This window comes from Melopsittacus undulatus, chromosome 8 (assembly GCF_012275295.1).
Source record: "Melopsittacus undulatus isolate bMelUnd1 chromosome 8, bMelUnd1.mat.Z, whole genome shotgun sequence".
Taxonomy (NCBI): domain Eukaryota; kingdom Metazoa; phylum Chordata; class Aves; order Psittaciformes; family Psittaculidae; genus Melopsittacus; species Melopsittacus undulatus.
The window spans coordinates 18,465,034-18,490,109 of NC_047534.1; the positions used below are offsets into that span (position 1 = coordinate 18,465,034).

General features: G+C 42.0%; 1 protein-coding gene across 20 annotated transcripts in view; it reads left to right on the plus strand.

The window, feature by feature from the left end:
• Positions 1 to 25,076, plus strand: part of MAPK8IP3 (mitogen-activated protein kinase 8 interacting protein 3) — a 73,037-nt gene that overhangs the window by 15,964 nt on the left and 31,997 nt on the right. For 10 of the 20 annotated variants that reach the window (XM_031050227.2, XM_031050236.2, XM_031050230.2 and 7 more), the window contains exons 2-8: positions 4,786 to 4,906; positions 5,695 to 5,765; positions 6,521 to 6,609; positions 11,535 to 11,561; positions 15,632 to 15,683; positions 21,047 to 21,293; positions 23,890 to 23,992. In XM_031050227.2, coding sequence (XP_030906087.1) covers positions 4,786 to 4,906; positions 5,695 to 5,765; positions 6,521 to 6,609; positions 11,535 to 11,561; positions 15,632 to 15,683; positions 21,047 to 21,293; positions 23,890 to 23,992 — 710 coding nt within the window. Of the gene's footprint in view, positions 1 to 4,785; positions 4,907 to 5,694; positions 5,766 to 6,520; positions 6,610 to 11,534; positions 11,562 to 15,631; positions 15,684 to 17,642; positions 17,797 to 18,498; positions 18,628 to 21,046; positions 21,294 to 23,889; positions 23,993 to 25,076 lie in introns of those variants that run through there. The other 10 variants (XM_031050234.2, XM_031050237.2, XM_031050243.2 and 7 more) reach the window with 5 other exon arrangements.

Sequence of the window (25,076 nt, forward strand, 5' to 3'; positions counted from 1 at the left end):
ATAGTGTATCTCAGTTATGATGTCTTTAAAAAGACCATAAGGTTATACTCTTCGGGTTTGTTTTGTTGAAGTTTTTTTTGGCTCACTCTGATGCTGTTAAATATTGAAGTTTATAATAAAGCAAGAGTAATACCTGCAGTATCCGCTTTCCCTAAGTCATTGGAATTTGTAGTATTTTTTGAGACCAGAAGTATGAATTTGATTCATGTGAATATTCTTTTCCTCTATGGTGACTGGCTGGCTTTAATCAGCACCCACAGAGACAGGGACCTTCCTTTTTGTGCCGAGGATTTGTGCAGCATTTCAATAGGATTGGCTGGGCACAAACTGAAGTGAAAGACACAAGGAACAAGAGTAAACCAGAGGGATTCTATTTCTGTTGTAACTGGTTTTGGCGCTTTTTGTAAGTTCTGCAGGCATAAAATGTTCAGATGGGAAGGTGACTTGTGAGTTAGTGTCCTCTCTGCTTATTTGTTTTTAGGATACTTAAAGGTTGGAGTGAAATCTTGGTGCTCTTCAGATGGCTGAGAATACTCCCAGAGCTTGTACCCCCCTTCTCTGAAAGAAATAGAAAATGTGAAATGCCTATGGATGTTTATTTCCTGAGCTGCATTCACTCTATAATAGGTGCTTGGTTTTCAAGTTTAACTGCCTTTGTGAGTTTGGTTAATGAAAAAAAAAAAACCTCCAACAACCCAGAACCCAAACCCACTTTATTCAGTTTGTATTCTCTCTTTCTTCTGCCCTGGTATGAGTTTCTAGGTCTGGTGCAGAGGGTACTGTGTGGAAGGGGATTTGCTGTGTGATGGATTGGGTTAGGGCAGGAGAGGGACCGTAGCCAGGCCAGGGGTGCAGCTCAGCTGGGCCATTCATGGTCATATAGCATGGTCCATGAACTGTAGATCAAGGACCAGAGCAGAGTATCATGCTGAACATGAGGTGCTGCTTCTGCTGTCTCACTTTCTGGAGGTGGTTGTTCACAAGAGTACTACAAATATACCTGAAGTGCCTGTTCTCTGGTTCCTTGCACTGCTTTCTTGTGCTTGTGGATGTGCTCATGATCCTGAGCAAGGTCATTTCAATCTCTGCTGCCTTTACTGGCTGGTAAGGCTCTTCCCTGGGTGCTGTATGAAATGCTTATTGGAAAAAAAAATTAAGCCTGCCTGCCGACCCAATGAGAACTCACTTTTGCCAGGCAGGATGAGCAGCAGTGACAGTGTGTGCTAAGCCATGTCCTCTGTTGGAGCGTGCTTTCCTTGGGGATTGCCCTGGCAGTGAGACCTTTCTTCCTCATCCCACTGCTGCAGCCATTCTCTCCTCTCTGGATCTGGGACTTTTTTTTGCTCTCACCCCTTCAGACCTTGTGTTGCGCAGGAAGAACCTCAGGTGAGATGGCTTCTGATGCAGGAGCAGCTAAAAGGTGCTTCAGAGACAAGGAGAGTGAAGAGCCCTTTGAACCAGGCTCACAAATATAGTCATTCAGTCTCTTCACCAGCAGGACAGGATATACTATACTACCTTTATCTGAAATGCTGTCTGAGAATAGCATAATATGAAATGTTAATATTGCTGTGTCCATGTCTCTTTCTTCTCCAAATGATTGATTTCCAGTTTTCTTTTCTTTTTTTATTCTTAGGTTGCAAATTAGATGGGACTGAAGAAGACTGAGCCTTATTTGTAGAAGACTTAATCTTTCAATCAGTTTCCTCCGAATTAAGCCAAAAGAGCCATAGCAAATCTAGGAATCATGTTAAACATGACGTACATAGTGGGAATAAAATTGAGCCTTTGCCTTCTTTTTGCTTCGTAATTTATTCTTGAGAAATCTGTGAATGTTTTCCTTAACATCAATTTACTTTTATTGCTAAAACCCTTATTCCTGCCTTGTTGGGGGGTGGGGGGGGTGGAGTGGCATTCTATGATTCTATGCTCTTGGGTGGAAACTAGGACCAGGAGGGCATCTTGAGACAAGAGAGGGTAGTGAGAGCTGAGGCACGGCAATGTGATGGGGGTACAGCCCATGGCTGTAATTAAAAGGGTTTGTAAAGAGAGCTTTAGTGGAGTGGTTCCAGCCAAACCCTGCAAGGAGATGGAGATTATACAAGGAAAATATATCTTTTGGTGCTCCAAATGGATCAAGTTTAACTGCTGCTTCTCTCTGTCTCATATTCAGTGCACCTGTGTCAGGATTTTACTTTCCTTTTTACTATTTCTGAAATTAAACTGTTATCCTGGAAAATGTTTAAGAACAAACCTGAAAACTTACAAAGCAGATTGCTTGGTAAATTTCTCAAAATCCATGAAAGAGGTTGCTGGATATTTGCAAGTGATTTCAGTGTTGAATTAACATCTCAGAGAAAAATCTAAAACCTTGTACAGTCTTAAAATATAATTGAAAGTCAAATGTGTAGCCTCTGAGGTGACTCCACTGTAAAGGAAGAAAGGTATTGGCATTTCTGTTATTTGTAGAAAATACTGCTGGAAAAGAGCCGTAAGGGGGGAAGAAACCCTCTTATTGCAATAAATTTGTGCAGGAAGGAAGAGAAAGTTAAAAGCCCAGTTAAAGATTAAAGGCACTGCAGAACACTGAGTGCAGGAAAATGAGATGTGGCTAAAATGTGTTTGTTTCTATCAGGGGTGTAGGAATGAAAACTGACTCATGGTCCAGCTGAATTTACTGAACAGTTTTAAGAGTCTGCAGGAACAATAAATGGTAGAGCCTTTTGATTTTCTGCAGAGAGGAGATCCAGCTCGTGAACACGATGGCTCCCATATCAGTGGTAATTGTTCCAGTAGCAGCAATAGGAGACCTGCACAGGGCGTGTCCTGAGAACACAGTCATGTACTGTGCATATTGTTTCATGTGGGGAATTTAACAACATCATCTTACTGTGCATTCATTAAATGCATTCATTTCCTTGTCAATCTTACAAAAAAGTTTTTTTATCAGTCTGTCTCTTTCAGTATACAGAGAGGCTTTACTGAGTGAATTGAAACTGCCATTGCCACTTGAGCAGCATTATTTGTGGAGAGCAGCACTTTCCCCTGTGCAAAGTGCAGAGTGCAGAGGAGGGTGAGAGAAGGCTTTTCTTGCCCAGTATTCATACCTTCAGCAAGAAGAGATCTCAGCCAGCCAATGTGCCTGTGCTTGTGCATCTGTTAGAGCTCAACCTAAGGAGCATTTTGAAAACAGATGGAGAGGAAGACAAGCCAGGCCAGCAGTAAAGCAACATGTTAGCTCACCAGAGCCCTGAGTTAGCTCCTGCCATCTCCTCTGGTTCTATAAGCATCTCTAAGGGAGATTAAAGCCATCATGACTTTATTTTCTTCTCTGCAGCTCTAATCCAGGGTTTTTCCCAGCCTTAGTCTCACTCTTGCTGCTCAGCTGACAGGTTTGTGTTTAATTACTGGACTGGCTGGTTGAGGCTGCTTTGGATATAGCAGTTTGGGAATAATGTAAGGAGACTTGAATTTTTGGGGTTTGTAAGGACAGGATAGGACTTGTTCTGAAGCTGTTTATTTCATTAACTCAATTGTGACTGCAGCTCTTGTCAAGAGTTATGTGTAATATCAGTTCATTACAGTGGAGCTAAACTGAGTGTTTCATATATTGTCCTTTGCTAGTGGATGCTAGTACCCAGTGTGGAGGATGACTAAAGCTCCCAGCTAAAAAGTGACATCTTAGAGAAATAATAACCTGAAATTGCATATTTTTCTGTTGTTTTCAATGTGAAGTATCTGTAAAAATCTTCCACACAGCGTTCTGTGCAGGAGTTCGCACTGCTCTGTGGACATCTGCCACTTTGTTGTTTCTTAATAAGAGTTGGCAGCAATGGTCCCTTCCCTCCCTCCATTGCCAAGAGCAGCTAGCAAAAATTCCTCTTGCTAGGTATAAATCTCTTAAATTCTGCTGTGAGAATCTCCTCTGCCTGCTTCTCTCCCTCACTTGGCTCCCGTGTGCCATAGAGCCCTTCTGGAGTTTGCTGTCACCATCTCTGGGTGCAGAAGTTTCTCTCAGCTGCTTGGAGTTGTGACGTAACTTTTTCCAAAAGACTTGCATGTTTCTGCAAAACTTAGCCTCCATGTGAATTATAGGTGAAGCTTTTTACAAGGGTCTATAGAGGCTGGACAAAGGGGAGTGGCGTTAACCTGACAGAGGGGAGACTGAGATTATAATTTAGGCAGAAGTTCTTCCCTGTGAGGGTGCCGAGGCGCTGGCATAGGGTGCCCAGAGAAGCTGTGGCTGCCCCATCCCTGGCAGTGTTCAAGGCCAGGTTGGATGGGGCTTGGAGCAGCGTGGTCTGGTGGAAGATGTCCCTGCCCATGGCAGGGAGTTGGAACTGGATGAGCTTTAAGGTCCCTTCCAACCCAAACCAGTATGGGATTCTGTGAAAATGGCACAAATAGAAGAATTAGTCTGAAGTATTTACATGTATTTGTAAATATATAACCATAGAAACAGATGTATTCTCTGACATCAAGAATACAAGAATAAAAATTTAGCCTCTCATGAGGAAGAGCAGTGTGGCAGAAGATAGCAGAATTGTGCTGGTTTGCACTCTCATGCTAGACAGTAGTTTATGTATTTATTAATACATTAATAGCTAATACTTTCTCATATATGATGGTATCATCAGCTTGATTAGATGCTGTTATACTAACTAGAGCACTTAAAAATTCTTATTTTGTATTTTATAATTTATATTTTTTTTTCTTTGCGAGGAGTGTGAAACACATTTTACACTTGTTCCTCATCTGTGCCTTCTCTGCTTCTTCCATATTCAGAAGTTTATAGAGTTTGAAGATGCACTGGAGCAGGAGAAGAAAGAACTACAAATCCAAGTGGAACACCTTGAATTTCAGACTCGACAGCTGGAGCTGAAGGCCAAAAACTATGCAGACCAGAGTAAGCAAAGTTGTATACCAGACATGATTATAAACTTTGCCTTCCACACATATGTACTGCTGCTCTGAATATATTTTTCATACTTTTTGTATTTAATGTCATTTATGCAAAACCTGAAATGTCTTTTTATCCCTTGCTTTGGTATAAAATTTGGAGCCTTCTAAAGGACGGAATGTATCCAAACTCATTCAATAAAGGCTTCATTACTTTTTTGTGTAGGGCATGATCAGTCTCTGCAGATACAAGATTTGGGCCATTGATAAAGCTCCAGAACCTAGTTTCCATTTTCTCCTGTCCATTAATAGAATCTCCCATTTATTTTTTCTCATATAAATGATCACATTTGTTTGGTTTTTTTTTTATTTATTACAAATACTGCCTTGACATGTGCAGCCATGTTTTGTTGGATCTCCTCAGAATTCACTGGTGTTTTGTCTGGTACTCCTGCTCTTTACATAGCCAGAGGGTAATGCTGGTGGCTCCTCAAACAGCCCATCCCAGAGGGTAATTTAAATCATTGTCAAACTAGGGCACTTGGAGGGCATCAGGCTACTGCTGAAGAACTCCGCTTCTGTGGTCTTATTACACTATGTGGACTCCTTATTTTGGGAGGTACCCTTGGACTGAGTTTGTAGTTAAGACCATATCCCACAGTGTGCATTACTCTATTTCTGTTTGTTTTGTTCAGTAGGTATAAATTAATTTCTAACAAAATAGGCTTTGAGACATCAAGTTTCTGTTGAGAGTCTGGTGTGTACTAGTTGATGGTTGGAATTTTCTCTTGGTAGTTTCACGACTGGAGGAACGTGAATCAGAAATGAAGAAAGAGTATAATGCTCTACATCAGCGTCACACAGAGGTAGGATGTCATCTCATAATTTCTGAATAAATAAACTTCTCGCCTACATACAAAGTCATGTCACAGAGTTCAGCTTTTCCCCTGTTAGTGATGACTACCGCTTCTGAACTTTGGGAGCATCAGAAGTATCTGAATGGAGGGTGTTAAGAGGATGGAGCCAGGTTCTTTTCAGTGGTGCCCAGTGACAAGACTGGAGGCAATTGGCACAAGCTTGAACACAGAATGCTTCTTCTGAACATGAATAAAAACTTCCTTACTGTGAAGATGATGAGCTCTGGCACATGTTGCCCAGAAACATGGTAGAGTCTCCATCCTTGGGGATCCTCAGAAGCCAGCTGGACATGGTCCTAGGCAGCCTGTTCCAGGTGGCCCTGTTTGAGCAGGAACATTTGATCTGATGGACCCCAGGAGGTTCTTTCCATCCTCAACTGTTCTGTGATTCTGTGAACAGTGCCCCCCTATCTCACCTTCCACTGCTGGTGAGAGACTCCAGGAGATGTCGTATATTATTTTTGGATGTGCTCTTTCATGGCTCTTCTGTGAGTAATCTTAGGTAAATTCCAACACTATTCGTTGTGAGATTTTCTGCCAGATTAGTCCTTTCACTTACATCATCAGCTTAGAAGACAAGAGCAAAAGCAGGGAGATGTGCAAAAAAAAGGGGATTGGAAATGGATTCTGGGGGGGGATTAAACAAAAGCAGAAAATGAGTCTTTTGTCCTGTGTTTGGCTCATGATTTTTTCCCTCTTCACAGATGATTCAGACCTATGTGGATCACATTGAACGATCCAAGATGCAACAAATGGGAAATAATCAAACTGAGGGCAGTCTACCTGGGAGAAGGTAGGGCCATAACCTCTCCATGTAATGTATGGTGCCTGGGAACTCACAGACTGAGTGTGTGTATGTGAGAGAGAGAAACCAAAAGCAGGATCTTTCTTGGTGGGCATGGATTAAAGTTGGAGCTTTTTTTGCAATGAGTTTTGGGTGAGTTGTGGGGATACTTTAAAAGGCTTGATAACAAGGAGCTTTATGTGTTATGTTACAAAGCTTCAGCTTTGTCATGCTCCTGTTGATGAGGGGCCTCTGGAAAAACACGTTTATATTCTCAGGTAACATGTAAAAGTTTTAGCTATAAAATGGGTGAAGGTGTCATATAAAGTACTTGTGTTGTGTGTGTGTGTCTGTATCTGTGTGTGATAGCCAGAAAAAACATAGCAATTAAATTTGTTAGCTATTACGGATTTCCCTCCCACACCATTCCTTCTTTACAGAAAAGGAAGATTTCTGTCAGAAAGTCACTCAGTCAATAGACTTATTTATGCCCAAGAAACTGATGTCCTCTCCCCTGTTTTTAGAGCACCAAACCAGTAAAAATCAGCCTTTGCTTAGAGGAGGCTGTGGTAGGAAAGAAGTTCAATATATAGAACTAGTCTGTTGCAGTCTTACAACAAATTTAAAGCACGGAAGTTAAGTTCATTGATTCAGTCCAGATACATCTAGTTTTAAGTGATGTGTGAAGGAATCAAATGCTTTCTCTCTGATACTGTACACCAGTAACATTGCTCACAGGGTGGCAAGCAATACTGGTTAGAGAAGTAATAGATCATATAAGACGTAATTTACTTCGATTAAGTATAATCTGTTAAGTCAGCCATTAAAGAGGTGTTTTCTGTGTCAGTTTTTATGTGTGGCAGATTGCTATTTGTGTTAATCAATGTGTGCAAATGCAGTGATTAACACTGTAATGACACTGTTTAACCCAGGAAGTTTTAAACTAAAGCAGTGTTTTCCAGGTGAGCAGTGTTGACAAAGTAATAGGATGCAGGAGATTAAATCTTTTTGTTATTCTTGCCAATCTTTTTTTAATTTTTCAATTTCCTCTGGCCTTGAGGAATGTTAAGAGGATTTATACACATGCTGACTACAAGCTGTGGCAGCTGCTGGTCTGAAAAACAGAGAGTATGAATTGCACAGGAATACATGGACAAGAGTGCCTGCTGCATGTGTCCTCCCTTGTCTCTTACAAAATACATCTGACTGATCTTGGTTATTATCTGTGAACTTCAGCTGTTTAATGTCACTGGACTTCACCTGTAAACAAAATCTTTGGGAAGCATTAGGCTATGAAAGGGATTGGGATAGTGTGTCAGGCTACGCACAAAGGGCAGCATGGGCAGAAACATAGACATGAAAATGACGGGAAAACAAATCAATGGAAGGCCATGAAGCTTTGTGAAATATCATGTGGTAGGGATGATGAAATGCAAAAGAGCAGCATTGAGCAAAATTATTTGAAATCAAGACTGAAGGAAAATATAAAGTAAGAATGAGGGTAATTTAGAAACTTGTATTTAGGTTTGTAACTTAAATAGCAGAATGTCAGTTGGTTTTGGGTTAATGTAGTAGAAAGGAAATTTCAGGTCTTGTCACAGGACACATGAATGCCCTCTGCCTGCTGTGGTTCTCTGTTGCTGGGTTGGACTGCTCCGGAAATGACAGGCTTTGAACTGTCAAAGTTAGATGTGTATTGTAAGAAAGAAAAAGGAGGAGAAAAGAGGACCAAATCCCACCTTGTCAAGTAGTAAAAGACCGTAATCTTCAGAAACTTCAGTGACTCCAGCCAGATTTCCTGCAGTCTTAGAGCCAGGCAATATCCTGAGCTGGAAGGGACCCATGTGTGGATCATGGAGTCCAACTCCTGACCCCACACAAGACAACCATATATTTAGGAGCATTGTCCAAACACTTGTGGAACACTGACAGGCTTGGAGGCATGACCAGTGCTTGACTGCCCTCTCTGTGAAGAAGTTTTTCTAATACTGTCTATTGGCTATTTCATTACCTCCCATAATAATTAAAGAGACTTCTGTAGGCTAGGAGGATAACTTGCAGTTGGAAGATACTGGTATCTCAAAGAAAGATCTTTTATTTATTCTGAATCAGATGATAACAGATGGATAGGGGCAAAGCAGTTGACATCACCTACCTGGACTTGTGCAAAGCACTCAACATTGTCTTGCACGGCATACTTGTGTCTAAGCTGGAGAGACATCAATTTGATTCATGGACCACTTTGTGGATAAAGAATTGGCTGAATGGCTGCATGCAGAGAATTATGGTCAGTGGTGCAATGTCCAGCTGGAGACGGGTAATGAGTGGTGTCCCTTAGGGATTGGTGTTGAGACTGATCCTGTTCAACATCTTTGTTGGCAAAATGGACAGTGGGATTGAGGCACCCTCAGCAAGTTTGCTAATGACACCAAGCTGTGCAGTTTAGTTGATATGCTGGAGGGAAGGGATGGGATCCAGAGGGACCTGGACATGCTTGAGAAGCGGGCCAATGCCTGCCTCATGAAGTTCAGCCATGAGAGGTGCAAGGTCCTACACCTGGGTTGGGGCAGTCCCAGGCACAGCTACAGGTTGAGCAGAGAAGAGATTCAGAGTAGCCCTGCAGAGAAGGACTTGGGGGGTGTTGGTCAATGAGAAAATGAACATGACCCGGCTTCAGTGTGTGCTTGCAGCCCAGAAACCAATTGTGTACTGGGCTGCATCTAAAGGAGTGTGGCCAGCAGGTCAAAGGAGGTGATCCTGCTCCTCTACTCTGCTCTTGTGAGACCCCACTTGGAGTATTGTGTGCAGTTCTGGTGTCCTCAACATAAGAAGGGCATGGAACTGTTGGTGCGAGTCCAGAGGAGACCTTGAGGATCATCAGGGGACCAGAGCACCTCCCATATGAAGACAGGCTGAGAAAACTGGGGCTGTTGAGCCTGGAGAAGAGAAGGCTGCGTGGAGACCTCATAGCAGCCTTTCAGTATCTGAAGGGGGCCTATAGGGATGCTGGGGAGGGACTCTTCAGCAGGGACGGTAGCAATAGGACAAAGGGCAGTGGATTCAAACTAAAACAGAGGAAGTTCAGGTTAGATACAGGGAAGAAGTTCTTTACTCTGAGGGTGGTGAAGCGCTGGCACAGGCTGCCCAAAGAAGTGGTAAATGTCCCTGGCAGTGTTCAAGGCCAGGTTGGGTCAAGCCTTGGGTCACATGGTTTAGTGTGAGGTGTGCCTGCCCATGGCAGGGGGGTTGGAACTAGGTGATCTTAAAGTCCTTTCCAACCATAACCATTCTGTGATTCTATGATTCTATGGTAAGATTGATATACTCTCATTTGTAAGGCTACCAAAGCCTTACATAGAGGAGGGAAAAATATATGTGAATCAAAAGGGCCTATTTACCCCTTGTTCTGCTGCCAGTTGAATAGTCTTTTCAGAAAAGCATATCTTACAGTGCTTCTAGAGAGTATTAACTAATGGCTGTTGCAGTTGTTAGTGGGCTGTATAGTGAGTTATCGCTATGCTGTATTTTCTGTGAAACAGTAAATTAGTCTCACAGCAGAGAGTGGCTTAGGAGAATGAAAGTAATTACAGAGCACTGTATTTGGGGTCTGGCTAAAATTTCAGTATCTTAAAATCTGTTGGGAGAAAAAAAGAAACCAAAATACAGATGGCAACCTTTTTAGGCAAAAGACAGGCATGATGGGTATAGAAAACAAGAGAAGATTTGGTATAAAAGGAACCAGTAGTTCGCAGATGTTCTTCTGTTCATAAAATCTCCCTTACTGAACTATATTGATTCCTTCTCCTTTCCCAGTCCCAGTCTGGAAGTCTACAGTGAGCTCCCAGAATGTGGTCTGATCCTAATGTGGCAGCTGAAATGGGATAATTGTTTTTTTGGCTGGTTTCCCTTCCCACTTACATTTTTGTAAATAAAAATCTATCTGTGGAAGTACTTATACCATAAAATACAAAAGTACCATAGGCAAAAACATACTTTAGGGCTTCTGTCTTTTACAGGGTGGTTTATATATGCACCTGCCAAATTTTGGTGGACTGCATGGTAGGAGTTAATTTTAATGAGCCTTTCCTTCCCTGACTTTCAAAGAAGCTAGCATTAATTGTGAGTTTATATTATCATTCCTTGAAGGAGATGCATGGATGGTTATATCTACAGGACTGCCATTCTCTTGGACAAAGGGAAAAATTTTTATCAAGAATTACCTCTTTGTATTAGAGAAATTAGTCTTTTACCCTTGTGAGTGTGTCATATTGCTAGTCTCGAGAGAAGAAAAGTGAAACACTGTGCATCTGTGAAAGCCCTTGATGGGGGGTGACCTGAGTTTGTAGGAGACACCAATGGGAAATGAGACTTTTTCCTTCATTTCAGCCTTTGCACTGTTGGTGTGTATATGTAGCTCTGTGTCTGTATATGCTTGTGGACAAGCACTTGGGACAGATGTAAGTTTTTGTGTTGCTGCACAGCTGAGTGGGGGTGAGCACCAGCTTTTGTGTGTCCTGGTACACTGGTGTGGACTGGGGGGACATGGACATGATTTCTCATAGCCTGTCACATGAATTGGAGTGTATTTATTGATTTTCATCTGTGGATGTGCTTGGGTGTGTTAGACTGCATAGGGGTGTGTAAGACTGTAGTGTGCATATGACTGTAATACGCTGCATATGACACCAAGTATGTTTGCTTGTCCCTTGTGAGAAGTTTGTGCAAGAACTGTTGAGGGGCTGTATCAACAGCCATCCAGGAGGAGTAATGAGCACAGTGCACATTTGTGTGTGGGATGGATGACAGTGCATGCATTCTCCCTACCTTTCATAGGACTGCATGTTTGCATGACCTCTGCTCTCTAATGGTTGTTCTTTTTTTGTCTTGCTTTTTGTGCAATTGCCGCTCTGTTTTGGCTGTTATGTATGTCACAGCAGTCATCGCCAGTCATGGAGGAAAAGGTAAATCCTGTTGCTGCATCTTCACTTCGTTAATCCTGGTTTGGGAGGTTGCTGTTGACTGGCAGCAGGTGATACTGGGAATTTGCCCTCTGTCTGTTGGCACTGGGGTTAGACCGGCTCAGCAGGTGAGGCAGAGGGAGTGACCAGGCTGCTGTGTCTGGAAGAATATTCTCATCAGGAAGAAGCTTGTGAACTCAAACACAGAAGACACAGGTCCCAAAACAGGATCAGTCCTCTGTGATTGGACATTTATACTTCACATCGCAGAATATTTTAAAAGTAATCTTTTTCCCCCTATTTTACTATAGAGTATGAGGCATGTATGTTTGTGGGCACAAAATGCATGTTGCTGTTAGTGGCCCTCTGAAGGCACTCCAGGGTTGGGCAGTAAGTTCTGCATCTGGAGCCTGCAAAGAGCAGTTCTCCTCTTTTAAGTGCTGGCAAACAGATCACAGTTTTGTTATGTATAAAAAGCATTAGGATGTTACTTGTAGAGCATCCTGATCCCAGATTTTTGCTACTGCAAACTTTTATAGAGGAGTTTGCTGTTTACCTCATAATGTAAGGTGTAATCAACCAAGTGTTATGAAGGTTACTCCAGCACTCAAAATTTAGGCCATTCCTGAGGGTACTTTAGATTTCTTGGAAGACTGATAGCCCCAGGACTGCAGAGTTGTAGTTAGCTCTTTGGTGGTGTTTGCTCCTTCTCTGTGAGATTTAGAAAAGGCTGGAGGGTGTTTCCAAATAAACTCAGCAAGGAAATTTCCTATCTATGTTAAAATGCTTTCCTGGAGATCCTGCAGCTTCTGACACTATGGAGACCTTGTCCCATGTCTTCTGGTTAGCAGGGACTGTGAAGTTCATACATTCCCTGTACATTCAGTGGGGGGCTGTATCTCCTTTCATGTTAAATGTGTGTGTTTGTTTATGAATGTAAAAATAAGCTATGGCTTTTCAAAAGAAATCTAATAGAAATTACCTAAAAAGAAAGTATAATTGTCTCAGCATATGTTTGGGATGGTTCATATTTCCTGGTGCTGCCAGTGAGTTACATCAGGCCATCCCAGCACAGGCACAAAAGCGTTTCTGTTGTAGCATAGGTATTCTGACTACACCACTTGTTCTGCATGGAGAGGTTTGCAGTTACAGGACATCTTCTCCAGCTAAGAAGCATGACTCCCTTAAGGCAATCATCCTAACCTGAAGAATAGGAAAGATAGGAAACTATGTTTTTTTTTTTTAATTTTTTTTTCCTTGAAAAGAATGATTCTTTTGAATCAGACTTTTTTGGGACCCTTGAGTTATTTCTTTAAAACTAGGAATTTTCTGTCTTTGTGGCATAAAGTTCTAATTTCTAGTTTTGAATCTCTTCTAAATCTCTTCTACATAACTGCCTATATTTTTTGTGGCACTTAAATCAGTACAGTGCTGGGGTGAAGATTTCATATTAGGGGAAAAATTACCCTAGTGTGTTATTTAGAAACTTAAAACTTAGCAGTTAGAAACTTTCAGGGTCTTGGAATGATAGACGTAGGATAAAGAGAGGCAAATGCAGGAAGACAGATAGAGGTAGGTGTCCTAAGGTATCATGACATATGAAGAACAGGTGTAAATAGCAGGATAGAAATCATACATTGGTAGTTAGACAAACAGACATGGAATGTTTTCTATAAAACTTCAGCAGTTGTTAGTATTTAAAACTAACAAGCACCAAGGTGCCTTTTGAGTGGAAACGCTACCAGAAAAATGGTTATCCCTATCACTTATGAATCTGATTTTGAATTTATTGAAAGATAGTTGCATCTTCTCTATGAAAGAAAGTAAGGTTAATCAGGTTGTGGCAATGATCTGTGTTCCTCTAAAATCTATTTATGTGCTGTGTTTGTGTCCTGGGTTCAGCTGTAACAGTTATTTTTCTCCTTCCTAGTAGCTGATGGAGTGCTGTGTTTTGGCTTTAGTTTGAGAACAGGGCTGATAGCACACCAATGTTTTTAGTTGTTGCCAAGTAATGATTACCCTGATCCAAGTCTGCCAGTGAGGAGGGGCACAAGAAGCTGTGAGGAAGCACAGACAGGACACCTGACCCAAAGTAGCCAGAGGAATATTCCATATCACAGTATGTCGTGCCCAGTATATAAACTGGGAGGAATCACCTGGAAGGGCCAGATCACTGCTTGGTCAGGCTGGGTATTGATCAGCAGGTGCCAAGCAATTTTATTGTGCAGCACTGCTGGTTAGTGTTCGGTTTTTTTTCCCATTTCCTTTTTAGTTTTACGTTCTCTCCCCTTGTTACTTCTCTTATCATTATTATTAGTAGTAGTGGTTTTAAATTATACTTTAGTTATTAAACTTTTGCTGTCTCAACCCATGTGGTTTACTTTCTTTCAACTCTTCTCCCCATCTCACCCAGAGTGAGGGGTAAAAAGAGGAGAGTGAGCAAGCAGCTGTGTGGTTCTGGGCTTAAAGCATGACACATTGTAAGAGGGTTTCTCTATGAAACTTCTATGTGTGAATCTTTAAGGATCTTCAGGAGAGGATTTTAATGCAGTCTTAGAAAAAGTGCATCACAAATCTCCTTGCTGGCCCACACACGAAACACCTTTCTACCCCTCCTGCCTAGCCAAGATAGGCCACAAGTGATTATTCCTTAGCATGAGCAATGCTGACACAGTGATGCAGCACGCTGGTCTTGGCCGGGCAGTGCTGGGATGGGAAAGTCAGTTATTTAAGTTCATTCCACAAGCATTGTCTCATCTGCTAGGCATTCCACCTCCTTCCTTCATAAATGAGCTGATTCATGTACCATCTCTTGTGTTAGTGTGTTTGTGTATATACAAGGGGGTCCTTAGGCTCTACTGCAGTTGTTTCAGCTGCAGTCAAGGCTGAAGTGATTTTGATGGTCACCCAGCCTGATCATGAGAGCAGTTCTGATGACTGTTGAAGAAAGGCACAGGAAGGTCTGCTGTTACTAATACTGGTGTACAGAAGGGTGGATTTCATCACTCCCCACACCAATAACCAGAAGCCCTATACAGGAGTAAGTGAAGTACCATCAATGAACCTCTTTATGGTTCATTGTCACACAGAGGATCAGCTTAGTCACACAGAGGATCAGCTTAGCTCATCTCTGCAGGGCCACTGGAGTTGGTGAGTGGAGGCTGCTGTGGGTAACCCCAAATACATGTGTGCTCTGTCCCTGCAGGCCTGCTTCTCTGGCATAAAATCAGTTGCCAGGCTGCTGCAGCCTTTTCCACCTCCACTGCCTGCTCTAGATTTTCTCCCACTGGAACTTGGTCTCAAAACTTGTGCCAGCTTTTATGTTCAGAATCAAACCTGCAATTACCTAGTTACCTGCAGTTGCCAAGAAAGAAGAGGATGAAGAAAACATAATGGCAGACATATGTCAACATAATAAATGATGCATTCATTTACACCTTTAATTTCTGAATTTTGAGTGCATTGTAATATGGATGTGAAGAGGTGATTGAAGAGTACAGGTATTATTTTGTTAATATTGAAAGTGATCCAGACCCTTCTGATTTCTGCTCTTGGAGCTAATGGGATTTGAGATGGAATGTACAGAAGTGCCCTTTAGGTGACTCTTACTTAAAAGCCCCTTTTCTGACCCAGCAATGGTATCTCTAGGATCTATGGGAGCTTTAATTGTGCTGTGAGAGTTGTTTGCTGTGGGATATTTTCCCACAGTACCTTTGTTTCTCAGAATATACACTGACTTAAATTGACTGATGGTTCCTGCCCTTTTGCATCTTCCCAAAATGCTTTGTGTCATTGGAGAAGGCAGTTGTGCCTGTTGTGATCACTTGGCCTCCTCCTTCTTAGAGCCTCACAAGGAAGAGGCGTGGCTCTAGCAGCAGACACCATAGGTCTGGGTAGACAACAGCATGGAAGTGTGGGAAGTGGGAGTTCATACAGCTGCTGTGTGAGGGGCAGAAGTGCAGTTCAGTTTCTAGTGACTCATGCTTCACATAAGCTAGTGTGCTTTTTCTTTTCTACAGAACCTTGTAAATGGCTAACAGATTGATTTCCCCTCTCTCTGTTTGTCTGTTTAGCAGGAAGGAACGTCCTAACTCTCTGAATGTCTTCCCCCTCGCGGATGGCATGGTACGTGGGCATATAGGGGCCAAGATCATCCCAAAACTGGACCACTGGCACCTCAGTGACCTCAGCCAGCTGCAGTCCAACTCCAGCTACAAGGTTTTACAGACCGTCGTGGAGCAAGAGCTTCTCACTCTCACACTGTCAACAGCATCCCATGTTTTCATTAAGATGGAGACCAGTCTGTGTCCATAACCCTTTGCAGCCACCCCTTTTGTGTGTCTGCTCCCTTGGTAGATGTGCTGTAGGTGGAAGGATATTCTTGTGCAGATCTAGTATATGGTATGGGAGGGATTTGACAGCTCCGCATGCTTTTTGTCTCAGTGATAATCTCCTTTACTTGACTGGCCCCAAGCTGAGAGGAATGTATGGGGTTTATGGAAGATAAATCCTTCACTTTTTTTTACAGTATACTTGGGAGAGGAAATGTTGAAACCTGGTCTCTCTCTCCTCCCCTGTAAGAGTAGTGCCTCAATATGCATAATGTACTTAGCTGGGACCAGGCATTGGGTTGTGCTTGCTCTCCACTGTTTGTCCTTTTTGCCTGGTCCGTGTTCTGGCATTCCTGTGTTCAGGAAGAAGGGCTCCTAATCCTCTCTGGATCCCCAAGTCTTGCACTGTGCTTCAAGGTCTCCAATTCCTCCTGTATTTCTAGTCATTGCTCTAGACTTGCATTTGTCTACCGTATTGACGGTATACCTGTCACCTTCAATGCACTGCCTTCTGCACTGGGGCTTGCCAAATTGCTCACAGCATTACAGCTGCACTGAAGCAGCTGCATGGTTTTGCCTGTTGCTTGTGGGGCTCTGCTCTGACATTCAGGTGACCAGCCCAAAGACCCAGATGTTTCAACTGACGGCTCACTGCAGTGCTTTACAATTTAGACTACACGTGATGACCACATTTCCGATGAGCTATACCTATAGACCTCTCAGTCTTTGTGCTGAGGATCCCACCAAATTCCTCTCTTTGAATTATCATTCAATCATAGAATGATTTGATTGGAAGGGACCTTAGATATAATCTAGTTTCAACCCAGTACCTGGTGACAGGCCTGAAAGTCAGTGGTGCATCTGCCCAGCACCAGTGTCTCACAGAGCTTCTGGTCTGCTTTAAAGGTGTCTGATAAAATTTGCTTTCTCTCTGCCTGGAATTTGTGGAACATCAAGTGTTTTATATGTCACATCTAAGGACTGATCTCCTTTTGAGAAGTTTGAAATCACTAACCTGTAGAATAAGTTGAGGTAGTAAAGGCAAAGAGGAGGAACAAAAACAAAACCCAGCTTGTTTTTGTACCCATTATCCGTGTCCCTAGGTTATATTAATGGTACTTTGGCATGAGGGACTGCAGGAGTGGCCTCCTTGATGCATAGCAAAAGAAATCTATGCAAATTCAAAATTTACACAGCAAACAAAGCAGCAACTTACCTTTTTTAATACTGCCTCTGTTAAGTGGCCAAGCTAAACACAGCACAAACCTTAGCACTTGGGCAGCCCTCTGCCTCCATGGAAATTGGAAATACCAAAGCAAGGTCTTTGGATAGGGTCGAGACTGTTCTTGGAACCCAACCCTTTCTGTAGTATTAAAAGCACAGAAGTTTGGGAAACTTAGAACTTGCAGAATGAGAGTCGCCTCCTGCAGTCATTTCTGGAAAACTTTGCCTGGAATTAGGGAATAGCAATGCCACAGTGCAATAACATAGTTAAGGATGAAGACAGAGCATGAATGTGTTTGTTCAGACTAGTGCTGTGCCAACACAGTGCTACTGCAAGGACACAGCCAGCCACGAAAATGTGCAGAGACCAACCTGCTTCTTGTTCTGGAACCAGTTCTGGAACTTTGGTATCTCCAGGCAGTGCTGCACACTATGCTGTGAACATGTCCTTAAGCTTGCTAGTCATGAGGTGTGTGCAGCAGGGGTTAGTTTTTGGAGAGGAGCAGTGAGGATGTTGGGGTTAGATCCATCTTCATAGACTTGCTAAGGTGTAATTCTATAAGCAGTACCATTGCAGAACTTGTGAAAGAAGTTTAGTGGATCTCACTGATAGCCCAGTATCTGCATTGCAGGAGAATGCAACAGGAACCCAGATAAATGGAAGCTTTGATGTCCAAGTTCAGGTAATAAAGGATTTCTGACTGGATCTCTTAGTGATTTGGTGGTGGTTCTGTCATGCAAAGAAATCTATTTCTGGTTACAAGAAAGCTTTGTGCAGGAGTAGTGTGCTACTCAAAACACCTGACAGGTAGTGCTGGGATTTTTGTTGGCGATCATTAGGGAAATTCAGAAGTGGGGTGCTGGGTTTAAGGAGGCTGCCTGGTATGGTAGAGTTAGAGATCTTGGGCTGTGGAAGACTTGGTTAGGGTAATGTGTTATGGGGGATTTCCTAAGAGTATGGAGCACCTGTGAACGATTAAAGGATGTGATTGACTGACTAGGTTTGCAGTTTGAAATGGACATTTTCTTCCTGCGAATATCTTGCACACTCTCTGATTGGAATGTTTTTTCTTAAATGTTTTGCATGACTGAATTCTCAGCAGTGCTGCTTGCACACTCCTCATCTCTTCAGCAGCTCAGACACTTAGCTGACATCAGCTGCACAGCCAACTCACCTTCCCATGTGTGTGTCCTGGCTCTTCTGACTAGTTTTTCTTCTTCATGGGGCTATACTGTAGCTACATTTTAAGTGTCCTTATATGCTTACTATTATTTTCTGTTTTAGTTGCTGTCATTAATTTTGCATTCAGTTGTACATTTATTTTATACACCATTTTGGAGATGAAAGTCCTTAACGTTTTTGTTTTTATGTACTATGCTTTCAGTGTTATAACCATACAATTATGGCTTCTCATGGTGACATATGACTGCTATGAATGTTGGGCCTTTGCAATGCATTTTGGAGGTCACTACTACACATTTGATGTTTAGGAGGTTGACAGGTATGGCTGTAGGTAAGTGGTGGTTGTGAAGAGTATTCTTTGGGTGAGCTGTGGGTTATGGAGAATGCCTCCTAAGCTGTAAGGGAGAGCTGTACACTCAGTGGAATATTTAGCATTAATGGAGCACTGAGGACAATAGAAGGAAGATGCCAGCAAAGATTAATAATGCTTCTGGACTGTGAAGAGTAATGCCTTGGTAGTATTTACGTCCGAGACAAATTTCTCCAATGGAGGCTGGTAGGTGATAAAGTACGTTTTCTAGGTAAATATAAAACTCAGATGTATAACCCAAAAAGTAAGTGAAAGATAGGATAGTTTTACTCACTGCTGTGTTCTGGGTGATGGCCAGATTATGTCAGTAAGAAATTAGAGCATATCTCTGATACAGATAGTGCCCTATAGACATTGATAATACAGAGTTTCTGAATGACATCTGCTTCAAAGGATGATATGTGGACCCACCTGGGTATCTCTTTTTGAAGGGCTAAGATGCTCAGACACCTGCAGTGATGTTTGGTTATTCTAACAGACTTACAGTGGGTACAAGAACATCTCTAAATCCTTTCATCCAACAGATGTTTTGTTAGAAGTAGGTTTTATGGTTGCACTTCATACTTGTATCTCTGTCGCTTTGTTCATAAGGAAGCACAGCAGGCAAACTGCAGTTGAGGTAGTACAAGGCTTACTGGATCATATTGGGTCTCAGAAACCTAGTTTGATTTTTTTTTTAATTTTTTTTTCTTTATGAACTAGGAGAGTAGCTCCTGAAGCAGGAGTTTAAAGTAGAGATGGAAAGTGTGGTTATCACATGCAGCAGCCTAACTGAAAGGTCTCTATCTCAGTCTTAATGCTAAAATCAGAAAATGTGCAGGGAGATGAATTGAATGTAGAAGTGTGGGTGCTGTTTGGACTGACAATGCAGAAGCTGTATACAGAATATGGATTGTATTTAATGGCAACACAGTTTTAAAAAGTTTATTTCCAGTATAAATGCACAGAAGCAGTGTAAAACCTTTGACTTCCACAGTGTGTTGTACACCAGGGTATATTAAGATAAGCATACAGAGGCCAGTCTAATTAAAGGAAAATCTTAGTAAAATTATGGATTAAAAAAAAAAGTATACATGGCTGCAAAGGGTTAAGTCACCTTTTTCTTCAGTCTTCATCCTGTTTTGAATTTCTTTGTCATGTTGTGCAGTTATTATTAGAACAAGAGAATGAGACTTACAAATCAGTGAAGTGAAACAGTGTCACAGCTCCAAGGTTGGAAGGCTCAGAGCAGGATCTTCCTAGTACTTGCACAGGAGGGGAGAGGCAGATAGTAAATATTCAAGCAGGGTCTGTATGTGCAGGTGCTGGATGTCACTGCACCAAATTGCAACTCATTATTACATCTAACTTGCAACGTGAATTTTGTCATTTACCTGCAGGCAGTGATTACAGTGGACTGCCATGAAGAATGGGCAGATCTCATTTGGGTCTGGGAGTTATCACAGCATTTGTCAAGACATTAATTGGCTGACTGAAGCAGTGGTGACAAACAGGAGTCATGGTATAAAATCCTGACCGAGCCTTGAAACCTCCCATGTTTTTCAAGGAGTGTTATTGCAAGAAATGGAGCTGTAATGTCTGTAAAACTGAGAGCCATTTGTGTGCATTTCACACTGGGGATCCATCTCCTTTGTTGATTTATCATTTTCTCATTTTTTAATTCTTGGATCTTGTCATCCTCTTATTTGGAAGTGTGGAGACCAGCTGGTTTTTACTGTGTTGTCAAGCTAGACCAATGCCTGGCTAGCTTTTGAATAAGGTGGTCTGGAGACACAGGTCTCCTGAGCTAACAAAGTCAGAATATCCCAGCTTGGTACCTGCTTTGCTGCTGTTTAGTGTCAAAATCATTTTGTTGTTCTTTCATTCAGGTTCTGTTGATGACTTAGAGTAATGACATCATCCAGGACCTCTTAAGAGGCCACTTCAGATCGTTCCCAAGCAATATCCATGTTGTCTTCCAGTCTTGGGAAATGCTGGCTTAGCTTGCTGCAAGTGCCAAAGCCCTTCAGCTTCCACTGCAGTCAGTATAAGCTGCAACTGCTTTTTACTTATGATAAAACCACTTTTCTTGAGATACATGATGAAGAAATCACATACTGATGTGATTTGTGAATAACAATGTTTAGTGGTAAAGGAGGAAAGATATCACTCTTTTCCTAGGTGGGATTTGCTTGTTGAGTTCAGCATGAAAATTCACTGTTTCGTTGTTGTTGCTGTGCCTAGTGTCACCAGCAAGCATTGGATATGTAGCTGCTACAGCGAGCAAGACTCATTCTCCCTAATTCTTTAAGCAGCCATACACCAACAAATGGGAGATTAATTGATATGTATAGCTATGCTTTTCCTTTTTTGTTCTTCCCCCACCCTGGAATTGTCATAGTGTCCTCAAGATGAAATGTCCGAATCTGGGCAGTCTTCAGCAGCTGCCACACCGAGCACCACTGGAACCAAGTCCAACACTCCCACATCATCTGTGCCCTCTGCTGCCGTCACACCCTTGAACGAGAGCATCCAGCCCATCAGCGAATACAGTGGCACAACCAAGAGCAGTAAGAGAGCACGAGAAAAGCGGAACAGCCGGAACATGGAAGTCCAGGTCACTCAGGAGATGAGGAATGTCAGCATAGGTATGGAAGTTGGATCTTGGGTACTTGATCATTAAAGTAATTGAATTCCCAGTGCTTTTGTCCCTCTGTTACAGGAAGAGGCTAGGAGACAAAGGGGTAATCAGTATGAAAAGTGTAGAATTTGAGAAAATCTTGATCAGAAAGATACCCAAAGTGAGGAAGGGCTGATGGGATGTTAGTAGTTTTCTGGGTAGCAGATTTTTAAAACATCAGTAATATGAATAGCTTCACAAACAGACAGGATGGGAATAGATTGAGTTCAGTTCCCTGCGCTTGCATTCATCCATGTCATAGAACTTCTTCCATAAGCAGTCAAGTCCCTTTTTGGTCTGACGTTGGAAACTGTGGACCTCATCAATGCAATTGTTAAAAACTTCTGTTTAATGTCTGGACTAATTTGTAAGTATTTCATTTCCATTGATTCATAACCCAAATTTGTCAATTAGGTTAAATAATTATTTTCCCTTTTGTGTGTTTATCCCCTGCTTTGATGAGTTTAAAATAGCAGTTATATCCAGCTGTTTTTCTCAGCTAAATAAGCTGTTTTCTTTTACTTCCTCCCAAATCTTTGGAAGTTATGGTTGTTTTCTATCCCCTTTCTGGAGTCCTTTAGTAACTTGAATTCGTGATTTCTTGTCAGGTAAGCCACCACTCAACACTTTAGCACCAAGCTGTTTAAATAAAGTGAAAATGATAAAAGCTGTTTTGTTTTTTCCTATGGCTGTGCCAATATTGTGTCTGAGCACATATTGTATTTAGGCTTGCAGCAGCTTTCAGAAATGAGAAATGGTCTGTTCTACATGTCATATACAAAAGGACTGTAAAATTAGCTGAAGAACATAAAGGGAATCTGTGCAGGAGCACATGGATGAGTGTAGGTCCGCAAGCTTAGCATCTGAGCCAGATGATAATCTTTTTTTCCTCAATAATACAGAGTAAATTCTGCTGACATTCCCAAGCTGGTTCCCAACAAGTTAAGGCTATAAACCAACATGTAACATCTTTTGTTGTAGCATTTGAATGGGAATTGCAATGTCTGAGCCTCATTCTGTATTAGCAGTGAAAGGGGTTCTGGGTCACAGATGTCAATCTGCCAGACACTAATGTAGTTCTCCATAAAAGCACGTGGCTTCTGCATTGCCAACTGCTAAATTGTGATCTCTTTGGTGATCTTGGCCAAGGCAAGTCAGCATAAGCATTGGCATCAGAGAAATTGAGAACAGATGTCAATAGTTTGAATGTCCTATAAATTCTTACCCTTATTTTTACAGCTGTTGCTTTACAAGCTCTTTGACCATCAGTAGTTTTCTTGGGTCAAATTTCTTTTTCTTCTGTGAATGTGCAACTCTGAAGTCATTTTGCATGTGAAAGCTGATTTTTCTTGGTGGAATTACCATATTGTGGAACCAGCTCAAGGCAGATACAACATCTTTCCTGTGTGTTCTGCATATTCAAACTTTTAGCTATTTCTCACATGTAATACAAAAGCAGATTTTCATGCATCACACAGATACTTCAATTTTGTGCATCTTACATGCTTAATTACAGATGCATAATTAGGTCAGTGATACACATACATGCCTTAGAGCTGAAGTACCAGAAAAAGTACTCAAAGGTATTTACAGAAAAGCTTCCCAGCTTGAAAAAATAAAGAAGAGGAAACCTGTTTCTGTGAGTTTGAGAACCACTGGTGTATGGATGCCTGGTTTGGCAACTGGTGCATACTATGCTTTGTCTTCAAATATGAAACTTGTTGCCACCTGGAGCACAATGCCAACCTAAAAGAATAAAATCAACACACAGGTTGTCATGGACTCTGATATTTGGCTTCTGGGGCTGTTTGGAATGCAAAAAATTTCACATCTAACAGGGACTAATGCCGTTTACAAAGTAGGTCTTTAATCCTTCAAGAATTTCTTGTGTGAACAGACACTGTGTTTATATTGCTTGTTTAGAATAGGTGCAAGCCTGGGCTTTGGAACAGTTTGGTAAATACTGTCTTCAGGCTGTAGATTATACAGGAATGAGAACAGATTTTAAGAAAGAAATGTAGAAAAATATTTATTAAGAAATTATTATGAAATGTAGCACATTTTAGGTGTAATTTCATTGTAATGGTTATCTAAACCAGTTGTAGACTTGAGAGTTTGTATTGAAATTTTATTTCTATTGAAACTAAATAGTGCCAGTTCACAACTACAGTATTCTCTGTGAAGCTATACAATCTTCAATCTCAGTTAAAGTTGCATGGTGATTGAAGAGTTTTCACTGACAGAAAAACAAAGTTTATTTGTCATTTAATGGGTGAAATATTGTTGGTTTTCACTCTTTAATGAGGATTCAGGCCAATGACCTTGGTGACACTCTGGGCTGGAAGGAAGATGCTTGAGGTCTTCCTGCTCTGGGATTCTGAGGGCGCTTTCCCAGCACTTGGTGCATTTATGACTTCAGATGATCAGCTACTTTCTGTTCCTATTTTAAGACTTGACACTGTAAAGTTTTGAAATGTTAATATTCAAAGCTGCAACAGTCACTTCAAGGAGCACCATCCTGTGAAATTCCTGATACTACAGATCGTATCTATTGTCTTACCTAGGAATGGGCAGCAGTGATGAGTGGTCTGATGTTCAGGACATCATAGACTCTACCCCAGAGCTGGATATGTGTCAAGACCCCCGCTTAGAACGTACTGGGAACAGGTATTGACTGTGAATTTTCAGTGTGTGCTGTTTTGCTTGTTACGTGGAACAAGGAATGAATGCTGTGGCTTACTCTGAGTTCAAGGTACAGGTGTTTCAGAAAGTCTATATATTCTGCTGAGTATTACATGAGGGGTTCTGACTTTCTTTTCTCTGGAGGTGGCAAATGTCTGGTGATAATCTGCACAAAGACCTGTCCAGCTGACCCAGAACTGAGCTTGTTTGCCTTGTTAGATCAGAGGACAGAGAGGTGTAGCAACAAAAGGTTTGAGGCGCAAAGTGAACATGCGCTAAAGCTGTTGAGGGAAAAGAGCATAAACTCGTAGAATAGTTTGGCTTGGATCAGCTACTTGCAGCTCCCTGCCACAGGCAGGGACACCTTCCACTGGAGCAGGTTGCTCCAAACCCGATCCAGCCTGGTCTTGGAACACCTCCAGCAGTGGGGAATCCATAACTTCTGTTCCAGGGCCTTACCACTCTTATGGTAAAGACTTGTTTCCCCATATCTAATCTAGATCTATGCTCTCTCAGTTTAAAACTGTTACCCCTTGTTCTGTCAGTATGGACCCTGGTGAGAATCCTCTTTCCATCTTTCTGATAAGCACCCTTTAGATGCACCCTAAGCTGCTCTAAGGTCTCCCCTTATGGAGCCTTCTCCAGGCTGAAAAAGCCCAGCTCTCTCAGCCTGGTTCCAGAGCAGAGCTACTCCAGCCCTCGCAGCATCTCTGTAGCCTCCTCTGGACTCACTCCAACAGCAACACATCCCTCTTGTGTTGTTGCCCCAGAGCTGGATGCAGGACTGCAGGGGGAGCATATCCCCAGAGCAGAGATGCATATGTCTTATGAGAGATCAGTTCTGAATCCAGTTTCAAAACCTCAAGCTTTTTTTCAGTTCTGTTTTTTTTTTAAGTGCAAATTTTTTTTTCTATTTTTTTCAAGAGCAGGTGCAGGGCTGCACCACGAGAAGACAAGCAGGAGTAATCCTAGCAATCCCAGTCCCTCAGGACTAGCAAAGAGGGTAGAGAACTGATGATGAGCTCAATCAGCAGCCCCAGACAAGGCAATGGGATGAATTAGGCCTAGT